This window comes from Danio aesculapii, chromosome 12, assembly GCF_903798145.1.
Source record: "Danio aesculapii chromosome 12, fDanAes4.1, whole genome shotgun sequence".
Taxonomy (NCBI): domain Eukaryota; kingdom Metazoa; phylum Chordata; class Actinopteri; order Cypriniformes; family Danionidae; genus Danio; species Danio aesculapii.
Window position 1 is genome coordinate 40344087 of NC_079446.1, and position 25777 is coordinate 40369863.

Here is a 25777-nt window from a genome sequence, read left to right on the forward strand (position 1 = left end):
ACAGTACTTTAATTGCAGGTTCTTAAACTTAAATTTACATGTTTTTTACGTTTGCTTGCTTATTTAATTTTGAAATGCTGTGTTGTTGGGTCACGTTTTTTTGTTTTAGTACTCAAAGTAAAAGCCTACAATTTGATATTGAGATCAAGAAAACTAGGTGATGTTACCAGTTCTGGCCATTTTGTATGTGTTGGTGGAAAAATACCTCATTTTATGCATTCGCAGCACTCCAGTTTGACCCGTGCAATAACTACACTGTGTTGGATGAACCTTGGAGAGCCACAGATAATCGATTCACCTTCGATCTAAGGTGTGACACTTATGTCAGCTGGAACGGCTGGTATCGTCTCTTCGTCTACGGCCAAAGCGTTCACATGCCGGACACGTGTGTTGATCGGCTGAGCTGTGGCACTCATGCCCCTCTGTGGCTAAACGGTTCACACCCACAAATTGAGGATGGAGTGGTGACCCGAGCTGTCTGTGGTCACTGGTGGGGCGACTGCTGCGCTTTTAAGTCTAATCCCATTAGAGTGAAAGCTTGCCCAGGAAACTACTACGTCTATGAATTTGTCAGACCTAGTTTCTGCTATGGGACCTACTGTGCAGGTATGTGTTTGCATTTAACAGACAGATTTGCGTAATGATATGAGATTTGTTAGACAATCGATCTGTTTTTGTCGTACTTGCATATTTATTTTATTATTAATTTATGTATTTATTTTACAGATGTCAGGAACACTAGTATCAGTGTTTCAACTGTGACTCCACAGACTGCCTTGACTGGTAATTTAGAATGTTGTGCCCTCTACTGTCTGTATACTGTATGTGTGTGTATGTGTGTGTGTGTGTGTGTGTGCGTGTGTGTGTGTGTGTGTGTGTGTGTGTGTGTGTGTGTGTGTGTGTGTTTGTGTGTTCATTATATTAATATATTAAATTATTTTCTAAATCATTATATAGCGTCTGTGCATTTAAATATTTTCATATTAATTTTTTATAACACCAGCTTTTCAGATTGATCCCTGCTACAACTATACAGCCCTGGATGATCCATGGAGGGCAATAGACTATCAGTTATCATACAACTGTGATGCTAGTTTGAGTTGGGTTGGCTGGTATCGTCTCTTCCTCAATGGTCGAAATGCTCAGATGCCAGAGACATGTGTTGCTCAGCTTAGATGTGGCACTGTTGCTCCACTATGGGTAAATGGTCAACACCCAAGAGTTGAAGATGGAGTGGTCACCCGAGATGTCTGTGGCCACTGGAGCGGTGACTGCTGCAATTATATATTTGATCCCATGAAAGTGAAAGCCTGCCCTGGCAATTATTATGTGTATGAGTTCAAAAACCCAGTGTTCTGCTCTACGGCATACTGCGCAGGTATATATATATTTCATTATATATATTTCATTATATATATTCAAATATATTCACATTCATCTATGTGTGTAGAAGTGTATTTTTGACTATTTTCATCTAATATTCACCAAAAAACTTTTCAGAACTCAGCAATGGTACCAACTATCTAACTGTCACACCACCGACCACAGCAACTGGTAATGTTCTGCTCTCCATTGACACTTTGTTTTAATTGAATAAAAACATTTTTTTTAGACAATAGGGGCTAGTTGTGTCTCTGGATACGTTAAAAAGCTCAATGAAAGAAAACTTGACAATGGTTATATTTTCATACCATAATAATAAGATTTGCTTTTATCATTATAACCTTTATTATCAAAGCATTACAAAAGGTTTAACAATATGTAAATACAATAAACTTATACACAAAAATGTACGGATAAAATAAACAAATGTTTCAAATATAATAAAAGTGGCAAAATACAGTAATCTATGATTCAGTTAAATTATTATTATAACCATTTTTTTTATAACACTCATTCTTTGTTAATGGATTTAATAAAAGATATATATACAGTGTTGGGCAAGCTACTTGAAAAATTTAGTGAGCTAAGCTATTAGCTACATCTAAGCTACTTTTGCAATTTTCATTTTTAAATTGAAGCAACTTAAATCCAAGTCAATCATATCTTAGTGATCAATAAAACTGTCAATAAAACATATGAGGCAGAATAGGTTTGTTCAAATTATAGTATATAACAGCAAAAACAAAAAAACAAACAAACAAGAAAATCAGGTCTTACACAATTAAAATACTATACTAATTTATAGTAAAGGGAAATATTCAGGAATAAGCACTATATTGTCTATATATTTACAATGTTCATTAATAAGTTACACTACATAATGTAGTATCATTAGTAACTATCATGAACTAATAGTAATTACTATAGTATACTTAAGCCTTTACTACAGTAAGCAATATATATATATATATATATATATATATATATATATATATATATATATATATATATATATAACATTTAATAATATATTACATTATAAATATATATTTTAATAAATATTTAATAAAAAAAGTACCACAACAAATTAATTTGAGTACTTCACTATTGTGTCGTTCAAAAACATCATAGTACTTTTTATAAATTATATATAAGTAAATTTAAAAATAAGTAAAGTATTTTTTGAGCACGGCATCGGATTTAACGTTATTGCATCTTAACATGTACTTCTCGAGGGATGATCACAAGGATCCTGCTTCAGAAATAACTCCTCTCCCTCAGTCATCTTTCCATCAAGCAAATTTCTCGTGCTAGCCTAATTAACAGTAACGTGCCAAAAAATTGTCGACCACCTTAAAACAAGAAGAAGAAATCACCATTCTCACAATCATATGGATTTACTTTCATCGGCTAGACACCGGCCTCACAGCTCTGTGAATGCTGGTGCCGTCACTTATTGATCCACGATCGGTAAATGTAGCTTGTGTGATCGCAACTGCGCTACTTGACTAAAAAATTGCTTCGCTATATATATAAACTAGGCAACGCAGCGGCGCAGTAGGTATTGCTGTTGCCTCACAGCAAGAAGGTTGCTGGTTCGAGCCTTGGCTGGGTCAGTTGTCGTTTCTCTGTGGAGTTTGCATGTTCTCCCTGCGTTCGCGTGGGTTTCCTCCGGGTGCTCCGGTTTCCCCCACAGTCCAAAGACATGCGGTATAGGTGAATTGGTAAGGCTAAATTGTCCGTAGTGTATGAATGTGAATGAGTGTGTATGGGTGTTTGCCAGAGATGGGTTGCGGCTGGAAGGGCATCCGCAGCGTAAAACATGTGCTGGATAAGTTGGCGGTTCTTTCCGCTGTGGCGACCCCGTATTAATAAAGGGACTAAGCCGAAAAGAATGAATGAATGAATATAAACTAATTTCTAAATTTCGAGAGGAGCACACACTTATGATTGATAACAGCTGGTCCCTCATTAGCTAGGGCATGATCCACCAATCAGACAACTCCTAAATCACTATAAATAATCAGAGTATCCTACCTTAGCCATCTTCGTCTTGAAGAAGCCCCCCTTCCACCCCTACTTCTCCCCTTTCCTTGTCAGAGCAGCACGGAGGGCCAATGGTTAGCATCATTGCCTCACAGCAAGAATGTCACTGGCTTAGATATTTAACTGGCCAAGTCGGCATTTCCGTGTGGAGTTTGCATGGTCTCCCCAGGCTCTCTGGTTTCCTCCCACAGATCAAAAACATGTAAAATAAGTAAATTGACAAAACTAAATCGACATCATAGACAAGCATTTAATTCAGCATATACTCTCTATAGCTATTCATAATCTACATTCACAATTATCAAGCAGGGGAGTTCTCGAGACCTACCTGAGCACAAACTCCCCTCTCGCCCTGCAACGGGAGAGAGCCCTGAGATTCTTGCACCCGGGGACAGCAAGCCAAACACGCTTTATAATCAATTATCAGCTAAGTGCGAACTCTTGAAACAGGGTTGCATTTCTGCTGTTATCTAAGTACTTACATCAGTCATTTATTGATTGTGAATTATTATTATTTTAAACTGAGCTGCACAATTTTTATCATGCAGTGGTGTAAACCAGTTTCTAAAATGCATACAAATATAAATAACTCATCATAAGAACTTATTCACTGGGGTTTGAAGTGTCTACAATATTGTGCATGGTTTGCCAATTTGGGTTGTTCAATGTCTATTATTACTTGCATTATGACAGATAACATTAAGTCATATGTAAAGGCTAACATTTCTTACCTCAGTCACTTTTTTGTCTCCTAGATGTCAGAACTCCCGTCTCTGAGCCGTGCACTCAGTACAGTATTCTTGATGATGGCTGGAGAGGTTTAGGGGTACTCGGCCACAATTCCCCATACAATGTCCACGATGACACTCTTGTTGAATGGAGCGGCTGGTATCGGCTGTATTTGAATGGCACAAGTGCTCAGCTCTCTGAGTGGTGCGTGAGCTACTCAGAATGTGGTGGTGAAACTGGACTATATCTTAATGCCTCTCATCCCAAACTTGAAGATGGAGTGGTGACCCGTGATGTGTTAGGAATGACATCAGGGTGGTATTTCAGCCAATGTGGCAACTATAGATCCACCTCCATCCAAGTCAAAGCCTGTCCAGGAGATTATTACGTCTATGAACTCGTCAAACCAAGCAGATTTATGCCTAGGCCTACATACTGTACAGGTGCTTGTGTATAACATGGTTCTTTTTGATATAAGATTAATATGGTGGTATATTATAGCTAAGAATTGCATTGTATTTAATGATATGTAGTAAAGAATCAGACATTTTGACAACATTCTAACAATACTACATTTAAACAGTATAACAACTTTTTTCTCCTTAACAGTTGCTTTCAACAACATCAGTAATGATCCTTGTTACAATTATGAATCTCTGGATCGTCCCTGGAGAGCCACAAATGAAAGTGGTTTCTTCATCTGTGATGGCGCTTTCACCTGGAACGGCTGGTACCGACTTTTCTGCAATGGAATGAACATCCAAATGCCAGAGAGCTGTATTGGTGCAAACGGATGTAACACACAAAACAGTCTGTCACTCATCAGTCCTCACCCTCAGATAGAGGATGGAGTGGTGATCAGGGAGGTCTGTGGGAGTGTGGGGTTTGGCTGCTGTGCTTATAGATCAACACCTATTAGAGTCAAAGCTTGCCCAGGCGATTACTATGTGTATGAATTATCTGATCCATCATTCCCCTGTTCAGGATATTGTATAGGTGATACATTTAAACTTAACTTTTAATAAGTGGTTGGTTCTAGCACACAAATTGTCCATGCAGTAATTTGTTACACTTTCTTATTTTCAGATGTCAGCACACTATCTCAGCTTCCCACTACAAGTCCAGCTGCCATCACTGGATCCAGCATTACCTTGAGTATGTTTCTATTGTAAAAATGTAAATATTTTTAGCTGTCGCTTAAAAGAGCCATCAAACATAATTAATCCAGGGTTCACACGGGTCATGAAATATCATGAAATATTAAGGGGCCTATTTCAGACATTGAAGGGTTAGGAATGTCTGAATATTTATTTTTTGTTGTCATTTTAAATTTTACTTTATATTTATTAAAGTGTATTTTATAACATGTGTTTATTTTTTAATTCATATTGTTTTTGGCTGTTTTTTTATTGTTCAGAGCTGAACTAGGCCTTGGATTTTACATGTGGGAAAAAAACTTAAAAAAAATTTGATACATAAATGACTATAAATTATCAAAACAATAAAAAAAATGTTCAAATATCATATCTTGTTAATTAAATATCTTATTATCAATGACACCATTAGAAAATCCTGTTACATTTTCAAATTTTAGAAAAAGATTTACCAAACAGCCTAGTATAGTACAAATTAACTTTGGCTGAATGCACGTTGCGATGATGGGACATGATGTGACTATGCCCTATTCATTTAGAACATTCTAACATATAAACTTGAAATGGTTAAAAATATAAAAGCATTAAAGTAATCTCTCTTAGGTGTAATTTGCTTTCAAAGTATTTTTACAGTTCAGTTTTAGAGATCTTCATGTTTACAATTGTGCTCCCTTCGCAGTGCACTTTGAAAACATTGATGTCATTTTGAACACTATAGCTATAGGTGACCTATTATTTAAATGCGGAGCTTATGTTACGTCTCCAAAGCTTGTGAAAAAAACATAGCATACGTAATGCTTTATTTAATAAATAAACAATACCCTACTTCATAATAATAATAATCATCATCATCATTAATATTATTTATATTATTATTAAAGTATGATTTTTCATTTCTTAATAAATTATAAATATTAAATTTGATTTCTTAATAAATATCCTCATTATTTATTTATTTATTTATTTATTTATTCATATGATTTATATATGATATTAGAATACGTGTTAGCTTTTGTAAGTGATTTTATGTTTTAGAATAGATTATGTAATGTTCTCAATATTTGTAAAGGAAACATAAGCCTTATTTGTGCCATTTACATATATTTCAATTAATATGGAAAGCGAGTACATGTTTTTGGCACATGTCTTTCTAAAAAAAGTAGTTACTCCACCCCGTTTAGAGCCTCATTATGGGTGTTTTATGTTATTACGTGATTCAAACGATGGATCTGCGACAGAGAAACTATGAGTTTTGGGAAACACTCGTCACTACATCATTCTTTTTCCAACCAATCCATCGTACAATGATAGTTCAGCCGCGAGTTATGTTGTTGTTTGGGAAACGCACAACTAAGTGAGTTTGATTGACAGGTGATCAACCACAGAATTAAAGTACAGTACACACTTCTGCTACTATCTGCATTAGTTTTCGGACAAACAAACACTTGATTACAGTTAATGAAGTTAATTGGTGGACTTGAATCTTTATTTAATGTGTATTTCAAGTCGGTCACATACTAAGTTGGTCTTGTTGTGTGGTTAACGTATATGTAAAACGAAGTAGCACTGTTTATTTTTTGTTTAACTTTATCCTTCTTCTCTTTTCACTACTTACAATCAATGCAGATTATGACCCGTGCTATAACTACAACAGTCTTGACAATTACTGGAGAAGCACATACAATAACTGGTTGGTGGATGAACATGCATGCGATGACTCTCGTGTTCACTGGGATGGCTGGTATCGACTCTTTATCAATGGGTCAAGTGCTGAGATTCCCGAGTGGTGTTTCACTTATATGTCATGTGGAGGTTACGTTTCCCTTTGGCTTGGTGGCCCCCACCCACAACTTGAAGATGGAGTTGTTACTCGAAAGGTTTACGGCTCTCGTTATAACCAGTGCAACAACTACAGATCAGACCCGATCCAAGTCAAAGCGTGTCCTGGAAATTACTATGTCTATAAACTTATTAGGCCTAAGCTAACAATCCCAGCTCCTGTATATTGTGCAGGTACATTCTCCTTCATGCCTTATACAATATACATCTACTGTCATTTCATTTGAAAAATGCATTTACAGACTTGTCAATTTTAAATGTTTTCATTAATTCTTGTAAATATATGTAAATATATAACATGGCCAGCATAAGTTACTACACCTCCTTTGACAGTTACATTTTTGCAATTGGATCATGTACAGTATAAATTCTTTGCAGGTTCAATTACATTTAAACTTTATTTATTTATTTATTTATTTATTTATTTATTTATTTATTTATTTATTTATTTATTTATTTATTTATTCTAAATACCTGTTCTTTACACTTTTATTTAGTTGTCTACTAACACATTGGACATTTTTTAATGTAATGTAAAGCCAATAAAAAGGATTTGCACAAATAAGTCACTTTATATAATATCATTGAACATATTAATTTAAATGTGAGATCAACATATGTAGTTATTTCTGCTGGGCACTGATACATATATATTCTTTTTATTTTCCACTTTAGTTTCATTTAACACCCCTAATACTGACCCCTGCTACAACTATACCAGTCTGGATGAGCCTTGGAGAGCCAGGAACAATTCTTACTTCGGTTATATGTGTGATTATAATGTTAACTGGAATGGCTGGTATAGGTTGCTTTACAATAATCAGAGTGTCCAAATGCCAGATTCATGTGTTAGCAATGGCATGTGTGGCAGTTATCAGCCACTTTGGCTCAACGGCTCCCACCCAAGACTAGAAGATGGAGTGGTCACCCGACAAGTCTGCAGTCCCACCTGGACTGACTGCTGTGGTTACACATCTCATCCAATACAAGTCAAAGCCTGTCCTGGAAACTACCATGTGTACAAGTTTACTAAGCCATCATTCTGTTCATCTTATTGTGCAGGTAGATTGCCTTTTTTCAGTTTTAGGGTGTATTTGAAAAGAAGTGGCATTGATTATTAATTTATCATTAATTAATTTATTTTTTCTTGTGTTGTAGATGTTAGAGAAATTAGCAACTTATTAGCATCTACAACAGCAGTGACAATATCAACCCAAGAATCTCCCATAGCAACCTCAGGTAGCACTGTGTACTTTTTATTCATGTCTTCAATAATTTCCACAGGATTTGTATGCGGCATTTTTGTGTTATTTTATTTGCTCTCAGATTAGAAGATCAGTAGGAAACTATATTTAATGGTTTGTGTAAGCAGATGTACAGATCTAGAATGCAAAAATTAGATCATTGGATTTGCTATTCATTGGAAAGCTCTTTTAAAAATGGATCTTTTATAAGAACTATTATTAAAGAGCCCCTATTATACATTAAAAGGGTCATATTTTGGTTTTAAGGGTCTCCAACAACAGGCTGATATGCATGCAAGATCAAAAACACTTTCATTGTCTTATGCATTTATTTTTACCTAATTAACCCAGCGACTCCCATATGAATCGTTCAGCGATTCATTTGTTCCCAAACCTGTCTTTAGTGTGAAACTAATCTGCGCTGATCGAACCGATGACAGCGTTTGGTTGATAGCTTTTTAAAAAAAAAATAATAAATAAATATATATATATATATATATATATATATATATATATATATATATATATATATATATATATATATATGTCGTAGTGGGCATTTCACTCTATTCTTCTTTTTTTTTGCTACTGTTTATGGGCGGGGCTGCAGGTTTGTGCACGCAACAATTAGGCGGGGCTTACGTTTTGTATCAACGGCTAAAGACTCGTTATCAAGACAATTCATTTGAAGCACTATGAGTTGACTCTTTTACAAATGAATCAATAGTTTTAAACAGTGTCCACTTTTAGATTTATGCCTTAGCTGGATATTTCACTTTACTTAGAGCTGTGTTACAATCTACATGGAAGGTTAGTTTCAAAAGCCCATTATAGGGGCTCTTTAATAACTTAAATTTAATGGAATCTAATGGAAAAAAAAAAAAAGGTTTGTTGGTTGTATATGCTATATGCTTTTTCCCATTCCCTCTGCATGCAGACAAATTAACGGACACGTGTTTAGAATAGTTCTCTTTAGGCTAGCCTACATATTATGACTTCAATTAAAAATGTATTTTAGAATCTATTCAGTTTGAATTTCGTACCTGTATGTGTTCTGTTGTTCATGCAGGCTTAAATGCCATGAATTAATTTGTAAGTTAATTCTTTAGTTTCATAGATTTAGAAGGACTATTCCAGGAGCGAATTATTCCATTTCATAATCAATTATTAAGTATAACTTTAAATAAACAAGGATATTCTTTAATAAGACGTGGTCATAGAAGTGAATTTATCATTTGAATTATGTTCAGAGCTCCATAGTTTAAAATAGGCTAACAGTTAGTTAAACTATAGTATAAGATAACACACACACAGCTGCCTAAATAAATAGGCTATAAAATACACAGTTGATAGGCGAGGCGGTGGTGCAGCGGGTAGTGCTGTCGCCTCACAGCAAGAAGGTCGCTGGTTCAAGCCTCGGCTGAGTCAGTTGGCATTTCTGTGTGGAGTTTGCAAGTTCTCCCAGTGTTTGCGTGGGTTTCCTCCGGGTGCTCCGGTTTCCCCCACAAGTCCAAAAGACATGCGCTATAAGTGAATTGGGTGAGCTAAAATTCCATAGTGTATGAGTGTGAATGAATGCGTATGGATGTTTCCCAGTGATGGGTTGCAGCTGGAAGGGCATCCGCTGCATAAAACATATGCTGGATAAGTTCGCGGTTCATTCCGCTGTGGTGACCACAGATTAATAAAGGGACTAACCCAAAAAGAAAATGATCGAATGAATACACAGTTGATCACTTAGGCGTATTAAAATATTATTTAAAAAACTGTACTAAAAAGACAAAAAGCACAATAAAGAATACCATAACTTATTTTATCGAAGTGCTTTAATTTGGTTGTGGTACTAGTTTACCGGTGAGCAAGTGCATGACTATGGAGCAGAATACTCACACAGTTCAGCATTGCTCACATGCTCTGGCTGCTACAGTATATCAGTCCAGTATGTTCACTATGTTACATAACTGCCCCCTGCTGGCCATGTATTTTTTGTGTTGTGCTGTGCTGCACTTTACTGCAGTAACATGCGACACCACTTTAGATAACTCGCGCATTTTTAGTAGCCACATCTGTACAAACTACTCATTTACAAATTGTAACCTGGTCAAGTCGAACTCCAGTGTTGTCGGGTCAAGATTAAGAGTAACATGTAAATGCTGATTCAAAATAATGATTCTATTTTTATTTTACTTTTCCACAACAGCTGATCCTTTAGACCCCTGCTATAACTACACGGTGCTCGATAATTATTGGAGATCAGTTAACAATACACAGTTCTCCTCCATACGGTGTGATTCGTCTGTCAGCTGGAATGGCTGGTATCGCCTCTACATTGGTGGCCAGAGCGCTCAGATGCCAGACACATGTGTTAATACGTCTAGGTGTAGTACTGAATCCCCTCTGTGGCTAAATGGAGAACATCCACGAGTCGAGGATGGAGTGGTGACTCGAAGTATCTGTGGTCACTGGAACAATGACTGCTGCTATTTTAAATCCAATTCCATTCAAGTGAAAGCCTGCCCTGGAAGTTACTACGTCTACGAGTTTGTTTCGCCAAGTTTTTGTTTTGGGACCTACTGTGCAGGTAAAGCATATTACTGTAGCGTTTGCCCTTTAAAATATTAAATAGTTAATTTTTTTTATCAGTTAGCTTGTATTCTTTATGTCACAAAAAATTTGCAAAAACTGAACCAATATGATGTAGCACAGATATATAACGCACATCTTTATAATACATTAAATAGCATCAACTGTTTGATTGCAAACAGTTAAAAGAGTCTAACTGCATCTGAATTAGGGATGTGCACATCGATGCTCGAGTATCGATATATCAATATAACAGAAATTGGGGAAAAAATAAACAGGGGGGCTAATAATTCTTACTTCAACTCTATTTTTTCCCCTAATTTCTGTTTAACGGAGAGCAGATTTTTTTAACACATTTCTAAACATAATAGTTTTAATAACTCATTTTTAATAATTGATTGTTTTTATCTTTGCCATGAAGACAGTAAATAGTATTTGACTAGATATTTTTCAAGACACTTCTATACAGCTTAAAGTGACATTTAAAGGCTTAACTAGGTTAATTAGATTAACTAGGCAGGTTCGGGTAATTAGGCATGTCATTGTATAACAATGGTTTGTTCTGTAGACTATCGGGAAAAATTTGCTTAAAGGGGCTAATAATTTTCACCTTAAAATGGTTTTTTTAAAAAAATGTTTTTATTCTAGCTGAAATAAAACAAATAAGACTTTCTCCAGAAGAAAAAATATTATCAGACATACTGTGAAAAATTCCTTGCTCTGTTAAACATAATTTGGGAAATATTTAAAAAAGAAAAAAAAAATTAAAGAGTGGCTAATAATTCTGACTTCAAGAGTATATATTTACATGTAATATTTTTTTTAATTAACATTATTTTGAAAAATCACATTAACATTTTAAATAATAAGTGGTATTGATATCATAAAAATGTTGACAAAAAGTATCGGTATCGTAATGCATTAAAAAATCGTGGTATCGCCCATCTCTAATCTGAATTAGAAATTTTGTCTTTCATTCACACATATTAATACATGTAAACCTTAAATAACAAATAACAGATTACTGAAATATTGACAAGGAATAATAGAGGAGGCCTAATTTTATGCTAATGTCCTACTTTTAGAAAATGTGAGTTGTTTTCATCAGTTTTATGTGTGCTCAATCCATTATGCTGATTTAGTCACTGACATTTTTTACAGTATGTGCCAGTTAATAGTTAAGTAATTTAAATAATACAGCAGACATGATTTCTTTTTTTACTTGATTTACAAAAGCCAATATAATTATTAAAAATGAGCATGTATTATATGTAAACTGCAGTGCAAACCCTTCACTTTTCTCTCAACTATCTTAGAAGTCACTACTTCCAGCTCTGACCCATGCTTTGGATACAATGTTATTGATGAAAATTGGAGAGACTTGCGCCAGGATTACCATAACTATTATTCATTCTATGGCCATGATGACACTCTTGTTGAATGGAATGGCTGGTATAGGCTGTATTTGAATGGAAAAAATGCTCAGCTCTCAGAGTGGTGCGTGACGCAATCAGGATGTGGTGGTGATATTGCACTGTTTCTCAATGGTTCTCATCCACGGCTTGAGGATGGGGTGGTGGCCCGTGAAGTTTTGGGTACATGGTCAAGCTCGTCATTGGTTTGGTGGTGGTGGTGGTATACGTGGAGCTTCGGCATCTCCAAGCAGTGTGGCTACTATAAATCCGCCTCCATCCAAGTTAAAGCTTGTCCAGGAGATTATTATGTCTATGAACTACTCAGACCCAATGCCTCAATGATCAGACCTGCGTACTGTACAGGTGAAGTTTCATGTATTGAGTTGTTTGAAATTGAGAAATGTATTGAGATGGTTTCATGAAAAAGGTACCTTTTAATACAGCATTTAAGCAGTGATTTCAATAATTACTTTTTTCTCTCAACAGTTGCTTTTGACAGTATCAATAATGATCCTTGTTACAACTATGAATCTCTGGATCGTCCCTGGAGAGCCACAAATGAAAGTGGATTTTCTGTTACTGATGAATTTTTCTCCTGGAACGGCTGGTACCGACTTTTCTACAATGGAATGAACATCCGAATGTCAGAGAGCTGTGTTGGTAGATACGTCTGTAATGCGTTTAGTGGTCTGTCACTCAAGGGTCCTCACCCTCAGATAGAGGATGGAGTGGTGATCAGGGAGGTCTGTGGAGGCGAAATGTTTGGTTGTTGTGCTTTCAGATTAACAGCCATCAGGGTCAAGGCTTGCCCAGGCGATTACTATGTCTATGAATTTGTGAAGCCTCTAACATACTCAAATTCAGGGTAGTGCACAGGTACTATTATTCTTTTATAATAATAATAATAATAATAATTATTATTATTATTATTATTATTATTATTATTATTATTATCATTAAATTAAAAATGTCTATATTATTTCTCTAATCTCCTAATTTCTACTTTTCAGATATTAGTACTATAACAGAAGCCTTTTCCTCTACTAGCCCGGCTTTGGCTATTGGGTCCAGCATGTGTAGGTTTTATAGTAACATTAAATACTTTAAATGTTAGATGGGTAGTGGGTAAATAAATAACAATTTTTGGGGTATTTTTAATAATGGTAATGAGTTAACGGCATACAGTGGTCGTTCACGTCTCATCTCACGTCTTTTGTGCGCGCAAGTTTATTATAGCAAATGAAGATGCACAGCAAAACATCTACATTTTTCACCATAGGAGCACGATCTCAGAAGCGTGTTGAAATTGGTAAAGACAAGGCAACACATCTTTAATTTTCCACACAATATGTGAACAGCCACTTAGAGAACCTAGGTGGACTTCTGATTGTTTGCATGAATGCCACCTGACCAAAAGCTAAATAACCAATTCATTAATCCATTTCCTTTTTGGCTTAGTCCCTTTATTAATCTGGGGTTGCCACCGCGGAATGAACCGACCACTTATTCAGCACGTTTTTACACAGCGTATGCCCTTCCAGCCGCAACCCATCACTGGGAAACATCCATTCACACTCATTCACACTCATACACTACGGACAATTAAGCTTAACCAGTTTACCTGGACCGCATGTATTTGGACTTGTGGGGGAAACTGGAGCACCCGTAGGAAACCCATGTGAATGCGAGGAGAACATGCAAACTCCACACAGAAATGCCAACTGACCCAGCCGAGGCTCGAACCAGTGACCTTCTTCCTGTGAGGCGAAAGCACTGCCTACTGCGCCACCACTTCACCCAACAACTAATTCCATTTTATTTATTACCAGTTACAAGCTTTATTATTTATTTTTTCCATTAGTAAAGTTTCGTCAGTATTTTGCAATATGGCCACTATTATTACACACATAAATCTAATCTTTTATTTAATATTTTAATGTTTTATTTTTCAGCCACTTACATCAGAGATTATGACCCATGCAATGACTACAACATTCTTGACAACCACTGGAGAAGCACATTAAATTATGGGTCTCAATATCAATATGACGACAGTCGTATTGAATGGCATGGCTGGTATCGACTCTACATTAATGGAATTAGCACTAAGATGCCTGAGTGGTGTTTCATTTATATGTCATGTGGAGGTTTTAGTTCTCTGTGGCTTGGGGGACCTCATCCTCAGTTAGAAGACGGAGTTGTTACTCGAGAAGTCTACGGCTCTGTTAATGACCAATGCCGTTCCTTTCAATCCAACCCAATCCAAGTCAAAGCTTGCCCTGGAAATTACTATGTCTACGAATTAAAAACCCCAAAAATATCAATTCCAGCTCCTACATATTGTGCAGGTAAAGTCATTCTCTTACACTTTTTTACATGAATATTAAGAGAGATGATGTAAACACTGCATTTACATATCTGCTAAAGATTGCATTAACTGTAGTAATCATATGTGTGTGTGAATTCAAAGAAAATCTATTTACTATTCCTAATACAGATCCATTTACCACTCCAAGTGTTGACCCTTGCTACAACTACAAAAATCTTGATGAGCCATGGAGAGCCACTGACCACTCATATTACAGTAAAAATTATTACTCTGTAATGTGTGATTATAATGCTTGGTCCTGGTATGGCTGGTACAGGCTCTTCTACAATGGTCAGAGTGTCCAGATGCCAGAGTCATGTGTTAGTGCTGGTATGTGTGGCACGAACTACCCACTTTGGCTCAATGGCTCCCATCCACAACTAGAAGATGGAGTGGTCACCCGAGAAGTCTGTGGTTCCTCATTGAAAGACTGCTGTGGATTCAAATCTCATCCCATTCAAGTCAAAGCTTGTCCAGGAAACTATTATGTATATGAGTTTGTCAGGCCACATTTATGCTCTGCTTATTGTGCAGGTAGAGTACAGTATGAGTTTATTACTTGTGTACTGTTATTTTTGGATATGCAAAACAATAATAATAATAAATCATGCAAAAAATTTTAGTAGTAGCAGAAGTAAAAAAGTAGTAAATACATTTCTGGTGTGCTTTAAAATAGGTCTATGTGTGTATATAATTTTATTTCCCAGTATTTGTTTCTTTTACAGATATCAGCGTTATAAATACAACAACAACAACAAATATTTCCTCAGGTATGTTATTGCAATTTACAAAAATTATGTAAACGTGGCATCACATGGTAACAGAACACTGTATTATAATGCTAAATCTGACATACAGTTGAAGTCAAAATTATTAACCCCCTGTTTATTATTTGCCCAATTTCTGTTTAACAAAGAGATTTTTTTTCAACACATTTCTAAACATAATAACTCATCTCTAATAACTGATTTATTTTATCTTTGCCATGATGATAGTAAATAATATTTTACAAGATATTTTTCAAGACTTCTATACAGTTGAAAGTGACATTTAAAGACTTAACTAGGTTAATTAGGTTAACTAGGCAGGTTAGAGTAAATAGGCAAGTTACTGGATGGTTTCTTCTGTAGACTATCGTAAAGACTAGTTAGCTTAAAGGGGCTAATAATTTGAGCTTGAAATAGATTTTTTAAAAATTAGAAACTGCTTTTATTCTAGCTGAAATAAAACAAATAAGACTTTCTCCAGAAGAAAAAATATTATCAGACATACTGTGAAAATTTTCTTGATCTTTTAAACATAATTTGGGAAATATTTTAAAAAGAAAAAAAATTCAAAGGGGGCTAATAATTCTGATTTCAACTGTATATAATGTAAATATATAAAATGTATGTTTTGTCTATAACACTGATGCAGGACCATTTTATCCATTTGGATTCGGAGACAAAGAAACTAATCGTTCTGATGATGGCATTTCATCAGTCATCTATTTTCGACGACCATTTATATTTTTTGGACAGGCATACAACCAAGTATATGTAAGTTATTCCTTAAATTCATGACGTGATTTTATTTATATCACCATTGTATCATGCTAGGTTTCAAATAATTTAACTTAATAATCAAAGTATGCTTGTAGGGATATACAGTTATTGTGCTTATTTAGTGTACATGTACACAGTCCAGAATTCAATCACGCAGCTTAAAAAAGAGTTTATGGTCATTATTGTCCAATGAACTAATCCAGTAAACCATATTATAATGAAATAACTGTAATAAAAGGTGATTAAATAAAAAGTGATTAGAATGTGGTTAAGTACTAAAAAAGACGATTTTCTGCTTTCCCTTATAATATAACAGACTTAGAGTTAAATAATGTACAATTTTTTCCCAGATCAGCAACAATGGATTCTTGACTTTTGATTGGCCATGGTACAGCTACTATCCATACCAATTCCCAGGTTATGGTGGACAAGATATCATTGCTCCATTGTGGGCAGATATTGATAACCGCTTCACTGGTGTCATTTCGTATCAGCAGTACACCTCCGGCAGTGTGATTTCAAATGCCACACAAGATATTAACCAATACTTTACTGACCTGCGCTTCTCTGCTACTTGGGTCTTTGTGATAACATGGGACAGAGTTCCATATTATCCAATTTCACGAACCGTAAGAAATCTAATCTGACTTTATAAAATCTTCTTGATTATTACCAAATCAAAATATCAACCCAGGCTCATTCTGAAAATGTACTTCTGTAAAAATTTCTGGAGAGCACCAAATATGTCCCAGGAGCTATGCTTTTTTGCAGTTTTTATTTTCGCGAATCCATCAGAGGCCACTGTGCACGCTTTTTGAGATCTCAAATTTCTCTTGCGAGTGCCATTTGCACCTGCTGTTCTCGTGTAAACCCACCAGAGGTCGCTGTTGACTGACTATTTGACTGAATGACTGACTGACTGACTGACTGGATGATCGAATGACCCACCCTCCTCCTTCCCTAAACCCAACCAATTGTTTTGATTGACCCACCCACCTACCCACTTCCCTAAACCCAACCAACAATTTTCTAAAGCAATGCAGAAAAAGAAAAGCCATGTGCAGCCATATGTATCTCTAACTACATAATTTGCGATCTCCAGAAACTTACATAGGGCTACGTTTTCAGAATGAGCCTATGTTGCAATATATATGTAATCCCAAAGCATTTTGAATGATTACTGTTTTTGTGGCATTTAAAAATTTGTGCCGAACAGCATGTGATTATCACATTTGTCTTTTCAGGAAACATCTTTTCAAGTGGTTTTCATTTCCGATGGCCATTTATCCTTTATTTTGATGAATTATGGAACAGTTGCTCCAACTCATCGATTTGTACAGGTGTGAAGAACAGAAGTTGAAACAGCACCAACTGACAAACTTTACAAAAACACTAACATATTTTTTTTTCATATGCTTTCAATCACTTATTTTTATCACATACAGGCTGGTTATGACACCAACAGTTCTAGATGCTACTTCTCAATTACGGGTTCGCTACAGAGTGACATCACAAACTTAACCTACAGCAGCAATGTCAATGTGCCTGGCAGATGGGCCTTCAGAACAGATCATAGAACACGCGGTTGTCAGTTAAATGGTAAAAACTTTAGCTTCTCTTTAGCTTATTGACAAACCTTTTAAACCTTTTTCCTTAACATTATTAGGTCTTAATTCTACAAATGTGTTGATTTTAAATGTGAGAGCCAAGTTAAGCTACTTTTTAATATAGGTTTTGCAGTCCAGCTTGGGGATTCTTTCTGTAAATTTGTCAGTCATCATGTGGTTCTTCCTTTAGCTGAAGAAGATCATTGTTCAAAGTTCAGCTGCACTGAGAATGAACATTGTGAGGAGAAAAATGGTGTTTATGGCTGTTCTTGCAAGAAGAACCATCACAGATCTCAGCCTTCAGCAGCAGACTCCTTTGGTCAGACTCATTCCACAATAACATTTCAAATACAAAATATATATTCATTTTTGATTATATTTTGGTTTCTGGTCACCGCTGACATTCTCTTGGATGCGTTCTCTCTCAGACTTCACTGAAACCTGTGAAAACAGCTATGGCTCCATATCTCTGTCTCGCTGTCAGCTTTTTGATGCTGGCTTTCCTTCTGACATCTTGCACCTCAATGACCCCAACTGCAGAGGAACAGTCCGAGATGGCCAAGTGGAGTTCTACTTTGACAGCTATGAACACGTCTGTGGCACAAGTTTAACAGTAAGTCAAATCAGCTTTATTGTCAATTCAACCTCATGTATAGGTACAGGATGTACAGAGAATTGAAATTGCATTATTCTCAGACCCTAGGTGTATAACAGATAATATTAAGACATTAAAGTAGAAAATTAAAAAGAAGTTACAATAAATACAATTACACATTTAATATAATCTAATAATATAAGTACAAATAACAATTGTAAACAATATAGTTACTCTTAACAATACAGTTACACTTAACAATACAGTTACACTTACATGGCAAAGAGTGCAAACCAGAGTAGTGCAGATGCAAAATAGTATATAGAGATTGACATTGCATGATAATACTCAACAATACATAATTCATTGCAAAGTCTCTTCAGTTACAAATGTTCAATAAACATGTCCCTACAGGCCAATGGCACACACATCATCTATGAGAACTTTATTGTGGGAGAACCAAACATATCTGGACTTCTCATTAGCAGAACAAAAGCCCTGAAGCTTTCTTTCAGCTGTGTTTATTTGCAAACACAAACACTCTCCATGGACATCAACCCTCTTGAGAGGTGGAACACATTCACTTAAGTCAAAATTAAATCTGGGTTAAGAAATGCTGGCTTAAAACAATTCTTATTTTGTTCAATTTGGCAACCCATTGTGAAGTCAAAAAATGTATTGAATCTAAATGTCAGAATGTCAGTGGATCTTTATTCACACATATCTGTACCATCCGAAAAGTTTAGAAAAATTTTAAAACTCTTTAGACCCATACAACCTATTCCAAATCTACTTTAGTCCAATTTTGTTGCGCCTCTACATAAAGTGTATGTATAATGAGTGAAACAAACATGGGCAGGCAAAGTGGTGTCAGCATCCACATTACCAATTCAAACTAATTATGAATGATTATCAATCCAGGCTGTCTCAACCCAGCATTTTATTACAGTATGGCTAATTATTTGAACAATTAATTATCTTAATTGTCCTAATTTGTAGCTTATGAATATCTTGTGTAACATCTTCAACAGCACTGTGCATAAGACCCTTCCTGTTGGTAAAGGTACATATCGGGTCCGAATGATTCCATACCAGGATGCAGAATTCATCCACCCCTTCGCTGGTAGCGTGGCTGTGGAGGTGAGCAAACATATTTTTGTGGAGGTTCGCGTTGATGGTGTTGACGGTCGTCAGTTTGCCTCAGTGATCGACCAATGCTGGGCTACACCTGTGAATGATCCTCATGATCCTGTCCGCTGGGACCTCATTATTGACAGGCGAGTTAATGTGGTAACACTTCACAATGTCAGTACATTAATAACAATGTTCTAAAATGTTAATTAAATGTTGCTTAAGTTAAGGCATGCAAGAACTAACTTACCTATACCACATGTCTTTGGGCTGTGGGGGAAACCGGAGCACCCGGAGGAAACCCACGCGAACATGGGAAAAACATGCAAACTCCACACAGAAATGTCAAGTGACCCAGCTATGGCTCAAACCAATGACCTTCTTGCTGTGAGGCGACAGTGCTAACCACTGAGCCACCTTGTCGCCCCCTGCAGACAATACAACAACTATTATTTAATGTATTCCTCATGATTTTTAATGTTAATTTTTTCAAAATAAGCACATTCCAATTGTGGTTCTTGCAACAATCATAAAAAAAGTTGCAACAGTAAAGCCTTTACCACTTTGTAATGTTGCCATTCTTTTTCACAACACTTAAAATATGTTTACTGACTGAAGACACCAAGTGATGAAGGTTTTTTTCAAGTCATGAGGTGTAATTTTGTGCCATTCCTGCTGCAAATTCTTAAGGTAGGCAACAGTACGAGGTCTTCATTGTCGCATTTTGCATTTCAAAATGCACCAAAAATTCTCTATTGGAGGCAGGTCAAGACTGCAGGCAGGCCAGTCAAGTACTTGTATCCTCTTCCTCTGCAGCCAGGACTTTGTAATGTAAATTGTGGTTTTGCATTATCTTGATGAAATCTGCATGGGAATCCCTGAAGCCAGCATATTGTGCTCCAAAATCTCTATGTACTTTTCAGCATTAAAATGAAGATGGCGTTCATTTCTCCCAAAAAATACCTGAAAACTGATTCATCTGACCACAGTATTCGTTTACACTGTGTGATCGTTTATCCCATATGCCACAGAGCTCAGAGAAGTCGATGGCGCTTCTGGACACTGTTAACATAGGGCTTCCAATTGGCACAATACAATTTTAACTGCAATTTGTGGATGTAACTACATATTGTGGTACTTGACAAAGGTTTGCCAAAGTAATCCTGAGCCCATGTGATGATATCGCTTCGAGATGAATGACGATTCTTGATGCAGTGCTGCCTGAGGGATCGTGGAAGTTTTGGCTTGCACCCTTGTCCTTAACACACTGAAATTCCTCCAGATTCCTTGAACCTTTTAATTATGTTATGCACTGTTGAAAATGAAATATCCAAATGTCTTCCTATACTTCTTTGAGGAAAATTGTTTTTAAACATACTAATAATTTTTTCATGTTTTTGTTGGCAAACTGGCGATCCTCAGCCCATCTTTGCTCCTAAAGGACTAGACCTTTCTTGGATGCTGCTTTCATACCAGATCATGATTACTATCACCGATTGACATCACCTGTAACAAATCACTTATCATTGCTTAACCAATTCACCTGATTACTAACCCTAAATCGCTCCTGTCCCAACTTTTTATGGAATGTGTTGCAGGTCTGAATGACAAGAGAGGATGTATATTTACAAATGAATTGAAGTTGATGAAATGAAGTTGACCTGACAAAACATGTTTTTGTTAAATGTTTTGTGTTCATATTGTTTGCAATGAAATACAAGTCAGTTTTCCATACTGTCCCAGATTTTTCTAATTTGTAGCTGTAATATTATACCATTTTTTACATCAAGAATGACTTGAATTGAATTACTCATTTACTTGCCATCATTGCTTGAACACTTGAAAACAGACAAACCTAATCTTTCCTATACTGTTGTAAAATGCTCAGGTGTCCCAATCCAAATGATGTTACAGTGGAGCTGGTGCAGAATGGCGTTTCCACATTCAGCCGTTTCTCATTTGAGATGTTTGCCTTCACTGCAAACTCCACAAAGGTTTACCTGCACTGCGCTATTCACCTTTGCCTTCTGACACACAATCACTGCTCAGTGGTGAGTTTAAGTTATAAACTGTTTTAGTCTTTGTGTCTGGTTTTGATATTTCATTTATTGGGTAATTTATTATAATAACCTAATTGTGTCCATGTTGTCTTTTAAGTTAAAGCCCAATTATGGGTTTATTAATGTTTCAGAATACTTCAGTCAATCAGAATACTGTAAACCTTTACCAAGAAAATGTTATCATATATAAAGCATGTATAAATGTATGCACTATAAATTATACATAAAAACGTTACCCATTACAGCATTGGACAGCTATATTATGTCTAAGTAAATGAAATGTATTAATTAATTAAATTAAATTACAATTAAAATGCTTTTGTATCGCTTCAAGATGTTGGTCTACAGCAGGTTTATGCACTTACTGTCGTTGTTTACTATAAATTAATTATAACTTGTGAGCTGTGGACTAAATAATTGGGTGGTGTCTAAATGCCACTAATTGGCCATTGCTTTTACAAGAGCACAAGAAAAAAATATTATAATGCTAAGCATTGCAGAAGAGTGTAAATACAAATCAATTGTAAAGCAATAAATCCCTTTATGAGCAACAGCCATAAAGCCAAAATAGCTTTGTTTAATTGTGCATGGCCATTTTTGCTCTCTTATTTTATATTAGTTGGGCATTTTGGTTAATTTTTTTTGCCATATGCCTATGATAATTCTCTGACCCTGAATGAAACACACATTTATTTATTTAACCCTGTAAGACCCAAATATAGAAAACAAATAGCCATTTTTGACCTCTCAGATATTGTTTAAGGAGGCCTCTGATGTAGATATTAAAGATTTTTCACATTTTTATATTTTAATAATGTTTTAGTGGTGTTGTAATATTGCAACGTTGGGCCTAGTTGTGAGCAGAATTTCAGTATTTGTATTCACTTTGTCTGAACAGGTATACAGAGCATTTAAGCATTCATTTACAGCGTTATTCACTCACTTAGCCCCATAGCAATATACAGTTGAAGTCAGAATTATTAGCCCCCCTGTTTATTTTTTTCCACAATTTCTGCTTAACGGAGAGAAGATTTTTTCAACACATTTCTAATCATAATAGTTTTATTAACTCATCTCTAATAACTGATTTATTTTATCTTTGCCATGATGACAGTAAATAATATTTTACTAGATATTTTTCAAGACACGTCTATACAGCTTAAAGTTACATTTAAAGGCTTAACTGTGTTAATTAGGTTAACTAGGCAGGTTAGGGTAATTAGGCAAGTTATTGTATAGCGATGGTTTATTCTGTAGACTATCGGAAAAAAAATAACCTAAAGGGGCTAATAATTTTGACCCTAAAATGGTGTTTGAAAAAAAAAATTAAAAACTACTTTTATTCTGGCCGAAATAAAACAAATAAGACTTTCTCCAGAAGAATAAATATTATCAGACATACTGTGAAATTCCCTGAATCTGTTAAACATAATTTGGGAAATATTTAAAAAAAAGAAAAAAATAATGTAAGGGGAGCTAATAATTCAGACTTTAACTGTATATCATGAGTAACAATCTCACAACAATCATATTTTTTATGAATAAGCATTTATTAATAAAAATATTTGGAAAATTTATTTTGGTCATATTCAGTGTGGTTTGAATGAAGTCTGTGTTACTTGCAGTTATAGAAAAAAACATGGGAGAAGTAGTTGTCTGCGTAGATCTTGTAGTTTTGACCCTTTGGAAGTGTGGAGGCGTGCTTCATCTCAACATCACCTAGTAACCCAAGTTCAGTTTTGGCTAGCTGTTGGCCTTCCAAGATGTGTGTGTGTGTTTGCGTGCGTGCGTGCGTGCGTGCGTGCGTGCGTGCGTGCGTGCGTGTTTTAACAAAATATACCAGTAGGGGTTGATAAAACCACACTGATCAGCAAAACCTTGACATCTTGCTTGACACAACAACTGTAATAATAACCAACTCACACAACCTGTTTGTCTTTTCTTTTAGAACTGTGACTCTGAACACCACAGGAGAGAAGAAAGATCCGCAGATATTCATGACAGCGCTCCCATATCCTTGGGTCCGTTTACGTGGTCTGAAAATGACAAAGGTGACTTATAAAACAAGATAAAGTCTGTTTGAATTAAGCAATATCAAATAAGCCACAGTGTTGTAGATTAGTCATGAATTAATTATCAGCTTAAATATAATATAAATATATCATTAAATGACTGCTGTGTAATATCTATTCACAGATTTGCCGGTGCCACGCCAAGTGCTAGTAGCAAGAGCTCCATATCTGAGTGTTTCTCTTACTGTATTGCTTATTTCTCTGATGTGTTTGCTGAAGTTCTTCTAGAATATTTCCACTAAGGAACTTTACATGTCTAATCTAAACTGTTTATCTCTTCCTTAACCTCTGAAAATCTCTGGCACTGATTCCACATCGTTACAAACTTTCTATATACAGGATCAGTTAATTAAAAGTTTTTTACATTTACAAAATTATGTCTATCAGATTCTACTGATTTGTATCAGATTCTGTAAGTCTATATACAATAAACCATTAAATAATGAGATTATGCAAATCACACAAAAATGGTGATTTGTTTTGGTCTGTTTTGCTGCTTTTTTCTTCTGTTGTACGTATATTAGTGAAATAGAAATATGCATTTTTCTTATGTTACATCTGTAAATAACAATAATTAACAGTATTGACTGGTTTTTCTTCATTCTTCACTGATACAGACTTTTGTTGTATATTTGAAGTACAAAACACAACATGACACACAATAAATCAATGAATTTAGAAATGATCAAAACAATGATTTTAATACACACTTGGAAATTTATAGTGATGTACAGCTCCTGTATTCTTGTAGGTCCTGTAGTTTTGTTCTTCTTGTTGTTTTTCTTTTACATATTTGCCACATTAGGGTTTTCTTATGGGTGTTTTTAATCAAAGCATCTGCTTGGTAGATTTTTATAAGCTTAGATTTTTTGATATGTTTGTCAAATGATTTTATTCAAAAGGAAGGCATATTAAATGCAAGTAAAGTGTCCAGTTCATTCATTCATTCAGTCATTCATTTTCTTTTCGGCTTAGTTCCTTTATTAATCAGGTCTCGCCATAGTGGAATGAACCGCCAACTTATCCAGCATATGTTATACACAGTGAATGCTCTCCCAGCTGCAACCCAGCACTGGGAAACAACCATACACTCTCACATTTACACACATACACTACAGCCAATTTAGCTTATTCCATTAACCTATAGCGCATGTCTTTGGACTGTGGGGGAAACCGGAGCACCCGGAGGAAACCCACACGAACACGGGGAGAACATGTAAACTCCACACAGAAATGCCAACTGGCCCAGCTGGAGGAACCAGCAACCTTCTTGCTGTGAGGTAACCACTGCGCCACCGTGCCGCCCAGTGTCCAGTTCAATTTTTAGATAAAATGAAACAACATACTTTTCATAACCTGTCTACTTTACTTATTTACTTACTCCCAGGGCTGATTATATCAAAGTTGATATTTAGCCGCACCATGTTAGTGTTTTGGAACATCAAATTTTTACAAGGTGGGTCATTAGCCCAATGCTCAACCTCCAAGGACCAGGACATATAATCATACACTACAAACAATTTAGCTTACCAAGTTCACCTATAGCACATGTCTTTGGACTGTGGGGGAAACCAGAGCACCTGGAGGAAACCCATGTGAATACAGGGGCACATGCAAACTCTCCACAGAAATGCCAACGGAATTTGTGAGACATCAAAATCCAAACTACTATGGGAAGTTTGGTGGTAAGTAGTTTGAATTTAGCCTCTAAAAAACAACAAAAAAAGCAGGATGTGTGATATAGTTGATGCTGCATCACATTTTTGTATCATCATATCATTTAAAATGTGACAATTCAGACCATTGTTAAAAATATAGAATGGATGTTATATTTTGATTTGAAAACAATTGATTTTACTGTAAGAATTGCTTTAAACTCTTAAATTGTTCAATAATATCTATAAAATATCAGTCACTAGAAATGTTCGACTGTTTGGCTTGATTGCTTTATGTTTAGACTGCAAAATTATGGTTTAAAATATGTGCAAATGGTCCCACAGTTTGTAG

The 25777-nt window shown here is 35.6% G+C and overlaps 1 protein-coding gene across 1 annotated transcript; it reads left to right on the forward strand.

The window, feature by feature from the left end:
• Positions 1-236: 236 nt before the first annotated feature.
• Positions 237-24224, forward strand: si:ch73-181m17.1 (uncharacterized). The gene is given in 28 exon segments (XM_056470157.1): positions 237-606; positions 727-783; positions 1004-1378; positions 1501-1554; positions 4185-4601; positions 4768-5154; positions 5245-5313; positions 6939-7325; positions 7827-8213; positions 8310-8390; positions 10596-10976; positions 12295-12756; positions 12880-13269; positions 13404-13469; positions 14346-14741; positions 14891-15295; positions 15487-15531; positions 16178-16299; positions 16656-16934; positions 17550-17645; positions 17751-17904; positions 18103-18231; positions 18341-18525; positions 18922-19076; positions 19539-19784; positions 21527-21689; positions 23647-23749; positions 23895-24224. Coding segments are annotated over 28 exon segments (6327 nt in total). The 5' UTR covers positions 237-374; the 3' UTR covers positions 23999-24224.
• The last annotated feature ends 1553 nt before the right edge of the window (positions 24225-25777 follow it).